The 17,625-nt window shown below is 41.5% G+C and overlaps 1 protein-coding gene across 3 annotated transcripts in view; it reads right to left on the bottom strand.

Annotated features, from left to right (window-relative positions):
* Positions 1–17,625, bottom strand: part of LOC131239677 (signal peptide peptidase-like 2) — a 113,245-nt gene that overhangs the window by 75,809 nt on the left and 19,811 nt on the right. For all 3 annotated transcript variants that reach the window (XM_058237506.1, XM_058237507.1, XM_058237505.1), the window contains exons 3-4: positions 10,388–10,499; positions 10,120–10,239 (exon numbers count right to left, since the gene is read on the bottom strand). In XM_058237506.1, coding sequence (XP_058093489.1) covers positions 10,120–10,239; positions 10,388–10,499 — 232 coding nt within the window. The remainder of the gene's footprint in view (positions 1–10,119; positions 10,240–10,387; positions 10,500–17,625) is intronic.

Raw genomic sequence — 17,625 nt, 5'->3', positions numbered from 1 at the left:
TGACTATGTCCGGGGGGGGGGGGGTGGGGTGTGAATAGGACTACTTAAAAAATATGCCAATTAAAAACAAATTTCCTTTAATAAACTAATTAAGGCAAATAACACTAAGGCTTCCAAGCCAATAGTGGATCCAATCACATAGATTACAAAGGATATGCAAATTAAGCAAGTAGTCTATAAACGATAGTGTACATGTGTGTGGGATGTGCTAACTATTCAATTCATAGCATTCATCTAATCATGCATACATATAATTCAACTAATCAATCACATAAGTATAATTAGAAATGTGCTCAAATGACAATCCTAAAAACAAGCATGCATAGTGGTTTGGTTTCCCTACTCCACTCCCAGGAGACGCACTCTCCTTGAGTGTACTGGTATTCACTATCGGAAGTTTATAATCAGGTTCACCTTTAACCTATACAAGTATACACTCCTGCCGGAGGCCTACACAAAGACTTACCCAAGTACTCACTCGTGTCGATGGCCTACACAATGACTTACCACATAGACACCCGTGTCGGTGGCCTACAAAAGGACTTACCATGTACACACCCGTGTCGGTGGCCTACACAAGGACTTGCACATGTACCCACCCGTATTGGTAGGGATATGGTCCTACACAAGAACCTACGCAAGTTTGGGTCACAAACTCTACACTCAATCCTACACAAGGAAGGAGTGTGAAAGGACTCTACAATTGACACTTGTTAGATTGAGCCCCTTTGTAGCGCCTTCTTTGAAATGCTTGATCGATGCTCTCTCGTGCTTCAATCAGCTTCTCTTATGCTCCCCCAATCGTTGAAGTCAGTCTTCTTCTGCTGCCTTAAATTGACTACCTTCCAATTGATACTCCAATGAGGCTACCAAGGTAATGGAAGGGGTTTGGGTGAATCTCCTACAACTAAAGGCTCAGTTGGTTTCCAAATGGGAATTCACTTAGATGGGCATTCTAAAGGTTACAAGACAAAAGTTTTACCTATTGGATTGGTTTCTATCCTCTAAAGAATGCAAGAAAACAAGATCATCTTTATAAGGAGCTTAGAATGCTCATTAGAGTGATTAAACACATGCAAGATGACTTGAATCCCTTTGGGTGAGAGCCTAAAAGTGTTGGGAAGTATTGTGGGATACGCTAGGGCTTTAAACTCACTCAAAAACCATCATTTTGCCCAAGACCCGTATGCCCCATATAAAGAAATCAAGTTCCAACGGTTAAAAAAGGGGCAAAAATCGGCCGGTTCGATCGATCGATTCGAGCCTTCGATCAATCAAACTCCCCTTGGATCAATCAGGCAATGCATCGATGGATCGCAATAACTCCAGCATATATCCAAAAGCTTGTTGGACCATTTGGGTCATGTTCGATCACTCGAGCCTAATCGATCAAGGATCGCTCGATGGCACCTATGAGTCTGTTGTTTTTGGGCATTTGGTTTAACAACAGCTCGAGACCTCTATAGCATATCTAAGCATGTTCAAATGGGCTCCTAAGGCTAAGGGATGATTAACAAAAGTTTAGCTATTAAGATTAGGATTATCTAGAGGTTAATGGTTGTTTTGGGTCAGGGTTAGGGTCACCAAGGAATCTCATATACTTATTCTTCACTTCCTTGATGCTCCAAGTCTTCATGTGTCTTCAGCCTTCAGTTTCCAAGGGCCCAAACTGACTCCCTGACACACAGACACATGTGATTGACAAACAAGATGCAAAAATAAGTGCACTAACAGAAACATCAACCCTTCCTATAAAACGAATCCTTCCACTACCCTTTAGATCCAATCATTGACGTTAAACCAACCTTTTGTTTGTACAAGCTCCTTAATGTTAAGAAACACAGAGCATGCAATTGCAACACGACCGAAATCTTATTCATCAATGTGCCTAAGGAAAAACATTAGATCCCAACAATGCTTTTACAAAAGCACACATACACACTGATATTTCACTCAACTAAGCAATTGTTTTCATCATGAAGTAATCTTTCAATATTTCCAAGCACGAGATCCTATCAATGGGTTGTACATGGTAACCAAAAGAATTTTGTTCTTCTTAAACATTTGTCCCATCATTACGTATGTGGGTTTTTTTTTTTTAATTATTTTCAAGAATAGGCCAAAGCCTAAAAAATTAGAAATCAAACCATAATATAGGAAATGAGTAACTCTCGCCTATAACATTTGCAATTATAGCCTAATTCATTACATTTAATTTTAGCCCTATTAAACGCCGGCAGAATCCACCCACAACAACTCAAAAAAAAAAAAAAAAAAAAAAAAAAAAACAATTATTCCTTTTCTCCCATTGAGGACCAAATTCCGGCCAACATCACCAATCTCCATATTTCCTTGCCGACCTTACCCACACCTCCCCCATGCCAAGCCAATAGAAAACTCTCTATTGAACCTGGCATGACCCATAATACCCTGAACAAATTAAGGAAGTTATCATAAACTCCCTTAGCAAATGGACAACAAATGAAGAGATGATCAACAAACTATTCACTATGCATGCGCATTACGAAAATATCCGGGAGCACCATTGATGCAGGACAATTAACCACTTGCTCTAAAAGCTCAAACTGTTAGAGCATGGCGAATCAATCCCTTTATCTTATAGCACAGGCCCCACATCTCATGGGTTAGGAACTAGGCGGAACCCCTCTCATGGACCCTAAATCACATGGGTACCGCCTCACATGAGCCACCCGCCTCACACGAGCCGCCCACCCCAAGTGTGCCATTGCATCCCACATGCAACCCCACTCGAGCCTGGTGTGAAAATGCCCATGCATTAATCACCCCCAATGAGGAATCTCGAACATGAGACCTCCCACTCTAATAACAATTTGATGCAGGACAATTAACCACTTACTCTAACAGCTCGAACTGTTAGAGCATGGCGAATTAATCCCTTTATCTCATAGCCCAGGCCCCACATCTCATGGGTTAGGAACTCGGCCGAACCCCCCTCGTGGGCCCCAAATCACATGGGTACCGCCTCACACAGGTGGGGCCCGCCTCACATGAGCCACCCGCCTCACATGGGCCACCCACCCCGTGTGTGCCCCTGCATCCCACAGGCAACCCCACTCAAGCCCGGTGTGAAAATGCCCCTCCCTACATTAACCATTCTTTTGCGAAGATTGTCAAACATAAGCACCTTATTCCTTCCTACAAGCCATGTCAAAGTTGTAACCTTAGAAGGGGAGCCATAATGCCACACTAAAACTGTAGGATTGAACTGACTTCCCAATGAAGACCACTGAGTATTCTATATAAAAACTTCATAGAGAATCTCCCAGACTTTTCTTTGGACCATACCATCTTGTTCATATCTCCAGCCATCGGCCTCAGATGGCGTAATAGCTCCAAAAGCCTGACCAAGTCTTATATTTCGTCATCTAACAAATTCCTACAACGAGGGGCCCAAATCACTTCATTGCCTAAAATGGAGAAGCACTGAGCCACCACTATACTTCCCTCCATCAAAATTCTTAATAGCCTTGAAAAAACTTCCTTCAATGCTTTTTTGCCCATCCAAACATCCTTCCAAAATCTTATGCTCTTCCCATCTCCCAAAGAGAAACCCACAACTTCCATAAGCTTCAGTCCTAGCATAGCCACAGACTTCCACACCGTCGAAGCCCTGTATAAGGATGAGGCCCTTGTCTGTCACCCCCCTTCCTGCACTCATACTTCCTATTTAGCACCTCTCTCCATAAATTACCTTGTTTTGAACTAAAATTCAAAATCCATTTCCCCAGCCCCCTCTTCTTTTCCTCAAACAACTTTCACACCTCTTCCCAATTCAAGAGATGAAGCTTTTCCTTTTCTACTCCCTACCATAAAAAGTCCCACCTCATCCTCTCCAACCTATCCAATACAGACTTCGAACATCTAAAAAGAGATCAAATAAACCGACAGATTCGACATTGCCGCCTTTGTTAACATCAATCTTCCAACCAAGGGAAAACACGTACTTTTCCTTCTCAAAAGCTTGTCTTCAAACCTCTCAATAACTCACCCCGACAAATGATTTGTTGGCTTCCCTATGCACAATGGAAGCCCTAAATAGGAAGAAGCGAAAGAACCCACACGACAACTGAAAATATTACCAAACTTACTTCTTCTTTAGAAAGGCCAATCTCCAATAGCTTGCTCTTGCTCATGTTCACCTTCAAACCCGAGACTGCCTCAAAACATGTAATGATCTATCTTAATTTATCCACTTTACTTCAATCCTCCTCACATAAGATATTTGTGTCATATGCATATTGGGGGTGGGAAACTTGGAAATTTAACTTATCCACCCTAAAACCTTTAATAAGTTCCATGGATGAGCCTCTAACTAGCATCTAGCTAAAAGCCTATACCTGACCACCACCATAAATAGGTAGGGGGGAAGCAAATCCCCCTTCTACAAACATGATGTGTCATAGTGGTCGTTAAGGGGCCATAAAGGCCGTTATGTAAAGGTAACGGTGGGAATCATTACATGGTCGTAATAGCCATTATGGGAAAAATGACCCGTAATAGCCGTTACAACACCCATAATAGCCCAATACACCCACTACAAAGGCCATAATTGTCCATATGGAGCAAATACAGGTTTTTAGAGTTTTTTTCTTTTCAATTAAGAGAGAGAGAGAGAAGGGACAGATACAAGTTTTTTGAGTTTTTTTCTTTTCACTAAAAATAAAAAATTTTAAAAGAGAGAGAGAGAGAGAGAGAGAGAGAGAGAGAGAGAGAGGGAGGGAGGGAGGGAGGGAGGGAGGGAGAGGTGGTAATGACTGTTACAAGGGTCGTAATGGCCGTTACAGCCTATAACCTAAATTTATCGATGGTGACCGTTACTGCCACTGTTACCGCTACGGAATACCTTGGCTACAAACCTCTAGATGCCATGAAATAACTTTTTGTAGATCCATTCACCAAAATTGAGTACTTAGCAAGTTTAAGACATACTTTTATCTAGCTTCTCCATTTTTGCCTGCGCCCAACTAATTGAACATGTAATCGAGGAAATCCCAATCCATGTGATCATAAGCCTTCTGTATGTCTAACTTGCAGACTACTACTTCCTTCCCTTCCCTTCCCTATGATGGGACTTAATGCATTGATGTGCAATTAATGCACTATCCACTATCTATCTTCTAGGCACAAAAGCTCCTTGGGTTTTAGAAATCACACCTAATACCGCCCAAAAATTTGGAAGCTAGGATCTTTATTAGAATTTTATGAGGGACCCCTGATAAACTAATGGGCCTAAAATCCCTCAAGCACTCTACTCCTTTTTTTTCAAAATGAGTTTAATGAAAGTAGCACATAACTCTGTCGCAAGGTGACCGTTGTCATGAAATTCATCAATGAAGCACACCAAGTCCTTTTTCACTATCTCCCATAACTTCTAAAAGAAAAAAAAAAAAATTTAAATAAAAAAAAAAAAAAAAAAAAAGGAATCCATCCGGTCTGGGTGGCTTATCACTGCTTAAATCTCCAATTGTCACTTTGATTTCCTCTTCAGAAAACTGTTTTTCCAAAGAATCTACCACCTCCTTTGAAATTTCATCATAGAGCATATTATCTAGCCTTTGGCTTTCCCATCCTTCCCTAGCATGAAGAATCTTATAAAACTTCACAATTGAAGCACACATTTTTGCCTTGTTCTCTACCATTTCCCCATCCACCACCGCACTTGTAATCTTGTTTGCTCTAACCCAAGTTCTAGCCATTGCGTAGAAGAATTTTGTATTTTTGATCCCTTATCTAAAACAAGTCACCCTTGATCGCTACTTCCATTTAATTCTCTTCCCTTAGCCGAGCGTTATACATTCCTCTATTAGTCTCCCTCCAAACTATTTCCTCTTCCAATAATTCAATTCTCTCCTCCTCAGTGTTTGAGTTGTCGATATCGTTACAAGTTTCGCTGGCCAGGGATAAAGATATAATATCGTTATCGCCGAAAATATCGCCGATAACCGGAAATTCGGAGAAAAATATGATAACAGTGAAATTTTTTCATGAAACTTCAAGACATGCCTAAATACACATATTTGTATATTTAGAAATTAAAAATTTGTAAAAAAATGCATTAAATAATAAATTTTCATTTAATGGGGCCCAAAAAAGCATACATTTCCATAAGAAATTACTCTAATAATAACCAAAATAAATTTATCTTAAGTTTCAAGTTGACCACACCATATGAAACAGTGGTAATAATAATTTCCACCATTGAAATCTTCATAGGGCCCAGTGATGTTTATTTGTCATCCAAACTGTTCATAAGATCACAGGGACATGGTTGAATAAAAAAACGGAAATATCATGTTGATACAAAAATTTTGTGGCCCTCGATAATTTTTCAATGGTAAACATTCAATTCACACAGTTTGGTGCGGTCCACCTAAGCTTTGGATATGCTTCATTTTTTTGCTTGTGCCTTAAAATCATCTAATAAAATGGATGGACTGAGTTGGATCAAATACACAATTACTATGGGCCTATGTTTTACTCAGTGTGCAATTCACTTCGTTCCGGCGCAGTCCGGAGCGAATTGGCAGGTGCACCTCGTACCAGCTATTGACATCAGCAAGTGATATGGGTCAGATCATGAGGTCTGTGTTATATCCAAACCGTTAATCCATTTGAAGAGCTCGCCTTAAGCCTTTAGACGAAAAATAAGACAAATAACTATGAAGTGGACCACACTGCAAAAACGAGTGGGGGATTGAACGTCTACCATTGAAATTCTTTTTGAGGTCACAAAAGTTTTGGATCAGTATGAAAATTGTTTTTCCACTTCATTTAGATGTTTGTACTTTTACGAACAGATTGGATGCAAAATAAACGTTATAGTGGGCCCTACAAATTGTTTAACGGTAAAAATCATTATCTCTGCTGCTATCTATGGTGCGGTCCATATAATCTTTGGATATGATTCATTTTTTGGATAATGCTCTAAAATGAACTCTAAAAACAGATTAACGGTGTAGATATATTAAATACATCACTGTGGGGCCAACGTAACTTTGATCTCCTTTGAACCGTTCGTACAACTCGGAGCTCGAGGAGCGTCAGTGCTGGACTTCGCACGACACGTACCTACAGCAGCTATATAGCTGGTGTGAGGTACAGTAGCCCATCCGCTTCTGATGGAACCCTAACTGTGGGGCCCATTATGAACTATGTACCTTACATCTGCACCGTCCATTATATATGAAGGCTTATTTTAGTGTGTGATATAAAAAATGAACCAGATTCAAATCTTCAATGGACCACACCACAAGAAACTTTGTGAATTGAACGCATATCATTAAAAACTTCTTGGTGGCCACAGAAATTTTGAATCAAGCTGATATTTATTTTAACCCTTCATCCATGCCTTTTTATATTTAAAAAAAGGTTTGATGACAAATAAACATCACTGTGGGGCCTAAGAAGGTTTCAACGGTGAAAATCATTATTCTTATTGTTTCTTGTGGTGTGGTCCACTGGAGCTGTGGATATGCTTTAATTTTGGGATTTACCCCTAAAATAAACTAGAAAAATGAATGGACGGCGTGGATAAATCACATACATTCACGGTGGGCCCAGAAAGTTTACTCAGTACGCTGGAGCGCACTGTGCGCCTGTTTGCTTTCGCTGAAGCATAAAAGCAAAAAAAAAAAAAAAAAAAAAAAAAAAGGGTTTCGTCTGCGAAGGAGGTTTTCCAGCGAAGAGGGGCGATTTTCGACGAGGTTTCAAGCAATCTCCCTAAATCTCTGATTTTTCGCCGAAATCATGTGTCAGTGAGTCACATGAGACGAGCGCTGTCGATTGCTGCCCATGAAATTCTTTGCTTTCGAGTTCCGATCAACCATAAACCAGGTATTACCGAAATCAAAGGTTTAATTTTCCATTTTTACCTATTTTGTCGGAAAAAATCAAAGATTATCGAAGATATCGCCGATATTTCGCCGATAATCCAGAGAGAAACGAAAAATGGGGGTTTCGGTGTCGCTAGACTAGCGACACCGATATTATCGGCGATATTATCGACATTTCGTCGACAATGCGAACACTGCTCCTCCTTAATATCTACGGCCTGAATATCACATAATAGTAATTCACTCTGCACTTCCTGGTTCCCAAGACCTCTTTCTTCCATTCATTAATCTTTCCTTTTAGAAGGATGACTCCCATTCCTTCCCCAACTTCGAAAATCCTTCCACATCTTAACCATGCCAACTCAAACTTGAAAGGTGGGGCCCCCAATTTTCCTCATCAACCTCCAAAGCAATTATGAAATGATCAGACAACAACCTCGAGAGTCCTCGTTGGGATGCAAGTGGAGATTTCTCAGCCCATTCTATAGAGATAAGAAACCAACCCAACTTGGAATTTACAACTTTGTTTGCCCGTTTGTCCAAATGCATTTTACTGCCACCATAGGTAGATCACCATCCACTTGTTAGAATCCAACTAGAGAATTCCTTCATGCTCTAAGATATGCAACCTCCACTTGATTTCTCGAACAAAAACCTAAACATGTTGAAATCTCCACCTACAAACCAAGGCAGCCTCCATCTGTTGTGACACTTGTCCAACTCCAACCATAACTATGGATGACGAGTCATGTCACTTGGTCCATAGACCGCTAAGAAAATCTAGTAAAAAACCAACGTGATCTCTTTTAACAACAATGAAATGGAAAGATTCCCCCCCCCCCCCCGGCAATCCTCCTTGGCCAATATCTTAAGAGTTATAGATTATCCATCAATCTCTCCTAAAACGATACCATCTAAGCTTTAAACCGCTTGCACAAATCCCTAATTTGCAGCCTTCTTGGCGGACATCCCAATCATCAAACATCCCAATTGATTATCTTCACTGTGTAACCATCCTTACCCTTTTGCCCTTTCTTTCACCTCTAGGAGAAGCCTTCCCATCATAGTTGATTAAGTATGCTAGCCTTTCTAGCTCCCTTGCCCTCGACAACTTTTTAAATCTGCCTACTTTCGAGCTACTGCATTTTCAGCTGCCTACTTTCCTCTCCAAATTGAAATAAAGCTATGAAATCATCATAGATGCTCCAAAGGAGACTCCATGTAAATGCCCCATGTAAGACATGTATCCCTGTAAGACAGTCCATATGCTCGGTTTCCGGTGCCAGCACGCCCCAAAAGGACTAGATCGGCGAGCTTTGATCGCGACCTTGTTTTAGTATTGCAACGACCCGAGACTTGTACCCTAGCGACCATGTGGGCGCCCCAATTCCAACGCTGCACAGCACGCCCCGTTTTGATACTTAGTTTGAAAGATATGTATAAGTGTGCAAATCGAGGCAGGCGCACATTTTGGTGCACGTACATGTGACAAGTGAGGCCCAATTGCAAGGAATCTAGAGAGAATCTCTTAAAGTGATATTTTTATAATACCTAAACTACCCTCACACCCTCGCCCATACCCTATAAACTACCCCATGCCTAATGACCAAGAAGCCCCTACCAAAGTACCCTACACTCCCTACCCATACCCAAAATACCCCTACTCACATCCCTCTCTCTCCCCATTAGTCAACACAACCCATCCCCCTCTCCCCTCAAAGGCATGAAAGCCCATGCTAGCCCATGCCCTTTCCCATGCTGAGCCACTCCCCTCTCTTTCCCTCTCCCCATTGCACCCTTCTTTTCTCTCTTCCCTTCCTATCCTATTTTCTCTACAACAAACCCCTCACATGTCCACGATTTTCTTTAGTCATATAGTCATATCACGTGGAACTGTGAAACTAAACTAACCATGCTAGAACAAGGTCCTCTGAAGTAGAACCATGGTGCAAACCCCAAATCATCTGCTTAAATTAATATACAGCATGCCTATGATATTTGTGATAGCCAGCACAGAACAGAAATGGCCAGGACAATTTATATGTATTGATATAAGTAGGCTGATTGATGAAACAGCAACCCACAAAAACATATCATTTCAAGATCTCAAACTAAAACTCACTGGCAGCTTACAATACACAAAACTTCAACCTCAAAAAACCTATAACCTGCAGAACAGCATCAAGCCATACGATCTAAATAACAGATTGGAACACCATATTTGGATATGATGATGAAAACTCACCCCTCTCTCCAGCGGCCAATGAATCCTTCATACTGTCCCCTACTGACTTTGAGATCATTACAACTGGAATTGTGATTTTTAAGGGAGCAGCATCACTAGGGCAATTCATTTGGAAAATTTCTGCAAAATATAGTCAAGAAGTGAAGAAATCAGTGAACAGATGAAAATAAATAGATAGCTCAATAACAGAAGTAAGCCAGTATGCAGCTTCTCCATCACTGAATATGAAACAGGTGGTAAATATTTAGATTGCATCCTAAATGACTACCTTCATTTTCACTTATCACCATCAAGCCAGCTGCACCTCCTAACTGCGCAACCTGTGCCTTGGTTGTGAAGTCACAGTCTCCACGCTGAGACAAGGCAATAGAAGCGGATAGCTGCAAACAAGACCACTTATTCAAAAGAAGAATCACCAACTAAGCATGTCATAGTGTGACTAGTATATATTCAGAAAACAAGAAGACTACAAAACAGTATTGAAAGAAACACTGGTTCTTTAGACAACATTAGCATCAATAAAATAAACTTTACTTGATCCATAATACTTAGTATAGGGATACATGAAACTAAGTACAAAGGCATCTGAACCAACTTCAGTTCATATGGCATAAACTCACAATGATCTGATAAAATTCAGAGGAGAATCATCCCTGGATTTCATAAGATAGACCCAAGTAGTTTGAATGTAGTCATCAATGGATGAAACATAGTACTGGTAGCCAAAAACAGAGGTAACGAGAGAACCCCGCACATCAGAATGAATAAGACTAGGAGTATAACATTTTTCAAGTACTGCTAGGATAAGAGAATCAATAATGTTTAGAGAGTTGAAATGGTTCACATAAGGACTCACTCACAAGACTAGATATAAACAAAAGAGGAAGCAATAACTTCAGTTCAGACTACTAGTTGGAATGTCCTAGGCACTGATGCTAGTCCATAATCTGACCAGGATTTGACTTGACTGGATATCTGGAAGGCAGATCCAACACCCAGTGTTCTAAATATCAACAATATCGGTCGATATATCCCACAATATATCTAGTATCACACATGTGCGATACGAAACACATAGGTAGTGCCAATATCTCCCACCTATTCGATCTAGTGAGCATTTTTAATTTTCGATCCATGTTTTTGTTGTAAATCATGTTAAAACAGTGTCAAATGATTACAAATCTATGATTCTTCATGTTTTCCATGAAAAATTATGGATTTGGTAATTCGATTTCGAAATTTGGGGGGTCAAGTTGGGAAAAATTGAGAAAAAACCAAATTTCTCTACCTCTCACAAATCAGTTGCAATCTTTGTATCTAAACACAAAATTAAACATGTATGTAACCTGATCTCATGATTCTTCTTTTCCTTTTGAATGTATTGCTTGTGTTACCATACATGTCTTCTTACATTTATAAATTATAAGAATGTACTTTGAATATACTTCCATCAGTTCAGTTGGAAAGCACATACATTAGGACCCCATACAAAGGAAACCCCAATTATATGCACTTTTTTTTGTAATGTTTCGATTTCTAAGTGTGTATTGATGTCTTTTTCAATAATCCTTGAAGCTCATTGAAACATTCAACCAATTTCCCAATGTTCCCACGTTTCCTAACAGCAGCAATACATTACGCGATACGACCGATATATCCCATGAGATGACCAATATTTATCAGTATCCCAAGGGTGCAATACATTATGCGATAATGATATTTAAAATATTGCCAACACCACCTATCAGTTGAAAAAGAGAGTCCACCTTGCTCACAGACACCCCCAATCCTCTGTCTAGTCGTCAAGCCCAAAAAGGCACAGTGAGAAGCATAGAAAGTCACACTAGAGTTAGAGAGACTAAGTAAGGAGACTCACTTGGATAATAAATTAGAAAACAATTTGAGAACATGAAGAACTAAATATGAATGGAGAAATGGAGATACTTTCGGTTTTGATGCCCTCCAATTGAGTTTATGAATGAACAGTTATTTTGACATGACTATCTAATTGGGACAATGATGACAAAGTGCAAAACTGAGCTCATACCGGTCATATGATTTGAGGTGCAAAACTAAGCTCATACCGGTCATATGATTTGAGATGCCAAAATCATGATCCAAGACAGACTAGGAGAAGAAGTGGACGCTAGATGTGCAAGCAATGATATACTTGACAAGGATTTCTCTGATAAGAGGAGGACGAGGACCATCTTCTAAGGAAGCCAAACTTTATCTCATCAGAAGTAGAGAGATGCTATGTATGAAGAAACATAGGCTCTTAAAAAGAATTAGACATGGGAGGTTGTGAAGTTACCACCTAAAAAACATGATGTGGTTATTCACCTTGAAGTATAACCCAGATAGTGAGATAGAGTGATACAAAGGCAAGTCAGAAGCTAAAAGTTCTACTCAGACCCATGGGTCGACTTTCACGAACCCTTCCCAATATGCTAAACTTAACTCTCTTCATTTTCTTCTCTCTTGCCGCCGGTGTTTTAATTATTGGCAATAATATCATTTTATCGCCGATAATATCGTTGGTGAAGGACTTGCAACACCGAACACCGATTATATCTTTTCTCTTCCAAATTTCTTCAATTTATCGCGATATTATTGCTAGTATCAATAAAATATAATTTTATCGCCGATATCTGTGCTTAACTACCACAAAAGTCGAGAGTTGTTGATACAACGGGTGATATTTTCACTAGATGTCGACACCCGCAAGACAACAAGGACCGTAATACCTCCAAAATTATGAAGGAAAAAAAAATCGATACATCTTTTTCTTCTTTTTTTCTTTTTTTTTTTTTTTTTTTTTGTGGATCTTAGTTAAGCAGAAATTTTCGGCACTTCTTACGAAAGCACGTTGGATTATAGGTTCGATTTGGGGGAGAAATTGACATTTCCTCGTTGGTTATCGCACCAGCTCGAAAACAGACAGTTGTTTGAATAAACAGCCTAAAAATTAAAAATGAGAAAGGGGAGGGAATTTCATCGGAAGCTCTTCTTCTTCTACTTCTTCTTCTTTACCTACTTGATGGGGACATCATGCACACACTCACGCCGCCCCCCCTACGCACATACGCAAGGAGGACCCCACCATCAATCTGGCTCAATGACAATGTCCAGAGAGGGCCTCCTAGTTAGAAGACTGAGTTTTTGTTCGTTGGAGTGGGCCCGATAGTCAAGTAAAGCCCATAATGGGTTCTTATGATCGTCGCCCACTAGTCCAATTATCTCATATTTTAGGTTTTGCTTATTATTGTTATTTAGAATATCATGAACGGTTTAGATTATTTTGATTAATTATTATTTTTAATTACTTCATCGCTAAGTAATAGGTTGCGCACATGGTGCGACTTTTAGGGTATAGGGTTTTCTTATAATAGGCACCCCTTGTAGTTCTTTTTCTCATTGAAGATTAATAAAAATTCCTGCGTTTTTCTACTCCTTTAAGTTCTTGAGTTGTGGAAATCCAATTGGGTGTGAAACCCTCCCTTCATCAAAGGGCTAACTACCATGGTGCGAAGCCACATCTATCCCGATCCAGCTCTATCTCCTATCACCCATTCTTCTCACCTTCTACAATCATCCTCGCTTCGAATCCGTCAGCTTTTATAGCAGTTCTTCTCCCTACAACTGATTTCCGGAATCTGGCCCTACAGAAGGGCTGAAACGTCGACGGAGCACCACAAACAGACCGCAGATCCGATCGATAAGAAACTTGGGGGTTTTAAAGCCCTCCCCTGGCCGACTAGCGCCAAGGAGGCCTTTTCCACATTCGAGGCCCCCTCGGAAGTTCGGCCAGACCCCTACGCACGTGCGTCAGGCATGGTCCGCTGTCTGCGCATGTGAACTGTCGCTAGGTTCAGAATTTCCACCTATTTTACCTCTCTCATACCTATTTTCCACAACCCTAACCCTAGATTGCATTATTTTCAATTTGTTTACCCTTTTTCTAATCCTAGGGTTCTCTGAATTGAAACTGGTGAATCTCTTGGATTAAGGACTGATTATTGTGCATGCGTGGATGAGTTCTACCTCCCTTTAAGTATCATTTGGCTTATAATTTCTATTGATCCAGCCCTAACATGTGTAGGCCTGGACCCGCACAGATTCCCCTTGCTTGAATGTTTGAACTTTTGTGTGGGATGTGGAAATTTTATGTGAATGTTTCTGAATTAGTTTGATCTAAGGCATGAGATCTTGCATATCATAGTTAATTTTCATGTCCTGCATCATTATCTACTGCAACTCTCTCTCTCTCTCTCTCTCTCTCTCTCTCACACACACACACACACACACATTTGAAAAATGAGCTCAAAAGGCTCTCTCTCCTCTCAATAAACGGAGCCTAGAAAAGTTGTTTTTATGACATTTTAATAAATGAGCCAAGAAAAAAGCTGTTTTCTGACATTTTAATAAATGAGCATGAAAAGGGGTGTTGTCATTAAAAAGGCTTATATGTTACTCAGGCAATCTATGATGCTTGAAACACTCATAGTTAGAAACTATACACATGGCACCTATTGATTGGTGGACACTTGCTAAACAAAATCTGTTTAAATATTTTTTAAATAAAATAAAAATATGTTGGATGGTTAGATGGATAGTTAGGATGAATGGATGTTTGGATGCGATGGATGAATGGTTAGATGGAAAAGAGGGTTGTACTTGTATGATTGAATGGATGTAGATGGATAGATGGTTAGTTGGATGGGATAGTTGGATCGAGGGATGGTTGGATGGATAAATGGGATGGAGGGTTGGATGGATAAATGGGATGGATAGATGGATGGATGTTTGGATGGATGGGATGGATGGGATGGTTGGATGGATGGATAGATGAGATGGTTAGATGGATGGATGGGATGGTTAGATGGATGGATGGATGGTTGGATGGATGGTTAAATGGGAATTTTGGATGGATCAATGGGTGGATAGATGGGATGGATGGACGGATGGATGGGATGGTTGGGATGGATGAATGTTGGGGTGGGATGTTTGGATGGTTAGATGGACTGATCTGATGGTTAGATGGTTGGATGGACAAATGGATAGATGGATCGATGGGATGGTTGGATGGGATGGACGGATGTTTGGGTAATTGGATGGGATGGTTGGATGGTTAGATGGACGAATCTGATGGTTGTATGGTTGGATGGACAGATGGATAGATGGATAGATTGATTGATGGGATGGATGGATGTTTGGATAATTGGACGGGATGGTTAGATAGATGGGATGGTTGGATGGTTAGGTGGGCAGATGGATAGATTGATCGATGGGATGGATGGATGTTTGGATGGGATGGTCAGATGGTTGGATGGTTAGATGGGAATGGATGGATGGTTGTTTGGATGGATAGATGATATGGATGGATGGACGTTTTGATGATTGGATGGAATGAATGGATGGATGGGATGGTTCGATGGTATGGTTGGATGGATGGATGTTTGGATGATTGATGGGATGGTCGGATGTATGAATGAGATGGTTGGATGTTGGATGGATGGATGGTATGGTTGGATGGATTGATGGGGTTGATGGATGGATGTTTAGATGATTGGATAGATGGATGGGATGGTTGGATAGATGGATTGATGGATGTTTGGATGATTGGATGGGATGAATGGATGGTTGGATGGATGGGATGCGATGGTTGGATCATCATGCATTTGTATTGTACATGTACTTATATGTTTATTTATGCATTGATGTCTAATATATGCATGCATTATGCATCTGAGAGAGAGAGCTGAAATCCCCAATGCCCAAAGGTTGGATTAACAGGCCCTCAAAATCCTCCAAAAATCCCAATGCCAAAACCCCCAACCTCCCCAACATCCCCAATGTAAAAACCCCCAACCTACCCAATATCCCCAAATCGTTCTCCCTTCACGCAGGAAACATATCTGCAGACATAACACCCGCCGATCTTCACCGTATCTTCGCAAAATATGGCAAGCTCATCGACGCTTTCATCCCTTGGAATCTCGTCCTGTCTAGGCCCCGTTGCCACGCCTTCATCCGGTTCCTATACGCTGCAAATGCTTCTGCGGCCCTGGGCGTGCTAAACAGCAAGATGGTGGACAGTCTTCTTCTTGCCGTCTCTTGGGCCAAACCTAGAAAAATCTCTTTCCCCAAACCTCCCCAGCCCGCAGCCAAACAAACCCCCACACAAACCCCCAACCCTAACCCACCAACCCAACCTTTCTCCTCAGCAGCCATTGGGAGAAGGACCTTCTTGGAAGCTGCAACCAGATCGTCCCTGCCATCCTCGCACCCCATCAGAACCGCTTACCCCAAACCTCCGTATCCAGAGCCTCACCTATTGGTCAATGCGAATCGTAGTGAGGTGGAGAAGAAATTGCGTGATCTAAAACTGGCTCTGCTGGCCCATGCTAGCTCATCAGACACACTTCTCATTCAGCTCACCAAGGTCATCAAGGAATCAAGGTACGCATCTTTGGCTATTGATATTGCCCGTTTATCAGAGGATCGTTTCCTCCTTGTCTTCAAGATAAGGATGGAATTGATATCCTTCTACTCTGATGCTTCTCTCCATAGCAGGATGGGGATATCCAAGGTGGAGGCCTGGACGCCCCGGGCTTCCTAATGCCAGAGAAGGAATCTGGATCAGACTCTATGGCATCCCGCCGCATGCCTGGTTCGAGTCCGTTTTTACTGCACTAGGCAACACTTTCGACAAGGTCGCCAACATCAAGATATGCTCGACATTTGGTCTGGTCCAAATTGCAGCTAGAGTTAAGATAATCACTCGGCCAGGTGCAGATCTGTATCAAGCGAGAAGGCTGGAGGTGGCAGGGAGGTCATACACAGTGTGGCCATCTTTGGAGCTCCCGGACCAGATAGGCAGCACAACGACCTGCCCCCATCTAGTTGCGAGTGAGACTAGGCAAACCACCAGACAATGGGTGGAGAAGGTCTTTCACCACCCCACCATTCCTCCTAGCCAGGAGCACACCCGTGCCTCACCCTCAGGTGTTTGCAGAAATGCCACTCCAAGACACCCTCCTGATATGGCCCTTCCAACTCGCCCCACAAATTGTTGTCGAGAGACTCTGGATGCGCTAGACAAATGTGTTGGGGAGTATCTCAATCCTCCGATCATTCAGGGACCGCTTGCCAACCCAAATCCTATGTCTCAAATGAATGACACTCCTCCAACTTCCCCTGCTAGCCCAAAACTTTGTGATTCCCCCTTCCGGTTGAATGCTAATCTGAACCCCATCCAACATCACCCACCCCACGAGCCACAACCTTCCCATTCACCCTCTCAACCAGATGCGAGTCTACCAGTGGCTGATATCCACCCTGGTAATAGTGTTGTCCCCCAAGTTCACAACGAAGCGTCATCTATTACATCCCTGCCCTTGGCCGTGGGCCCCCCCGAACAGCCACCTGTTGTCGTTTCAACTAACTCGTCAGACAACGGGACCTGCACCATGCAACACACATATGGCAGGAGAAAATTCAACA

Source organism: Magnolia sinica, chromosome 3 (assembly GCF_029962835.1).
Source record: "Magnolia sinica isolate HGM2019 chromosome 3, MsV1, whole genome shotgun sequence".
Classification (NCBI taxonomy): Eukaryota; Viridiplantae; Streptophyta; class Magnoliopsida; order Magnoliales; family Magnoliaceae; genus Magnolia; species Magnolia sinica.
This window is presented reverse-complemented; position numbering and strand designations above follow the sequence as displayed.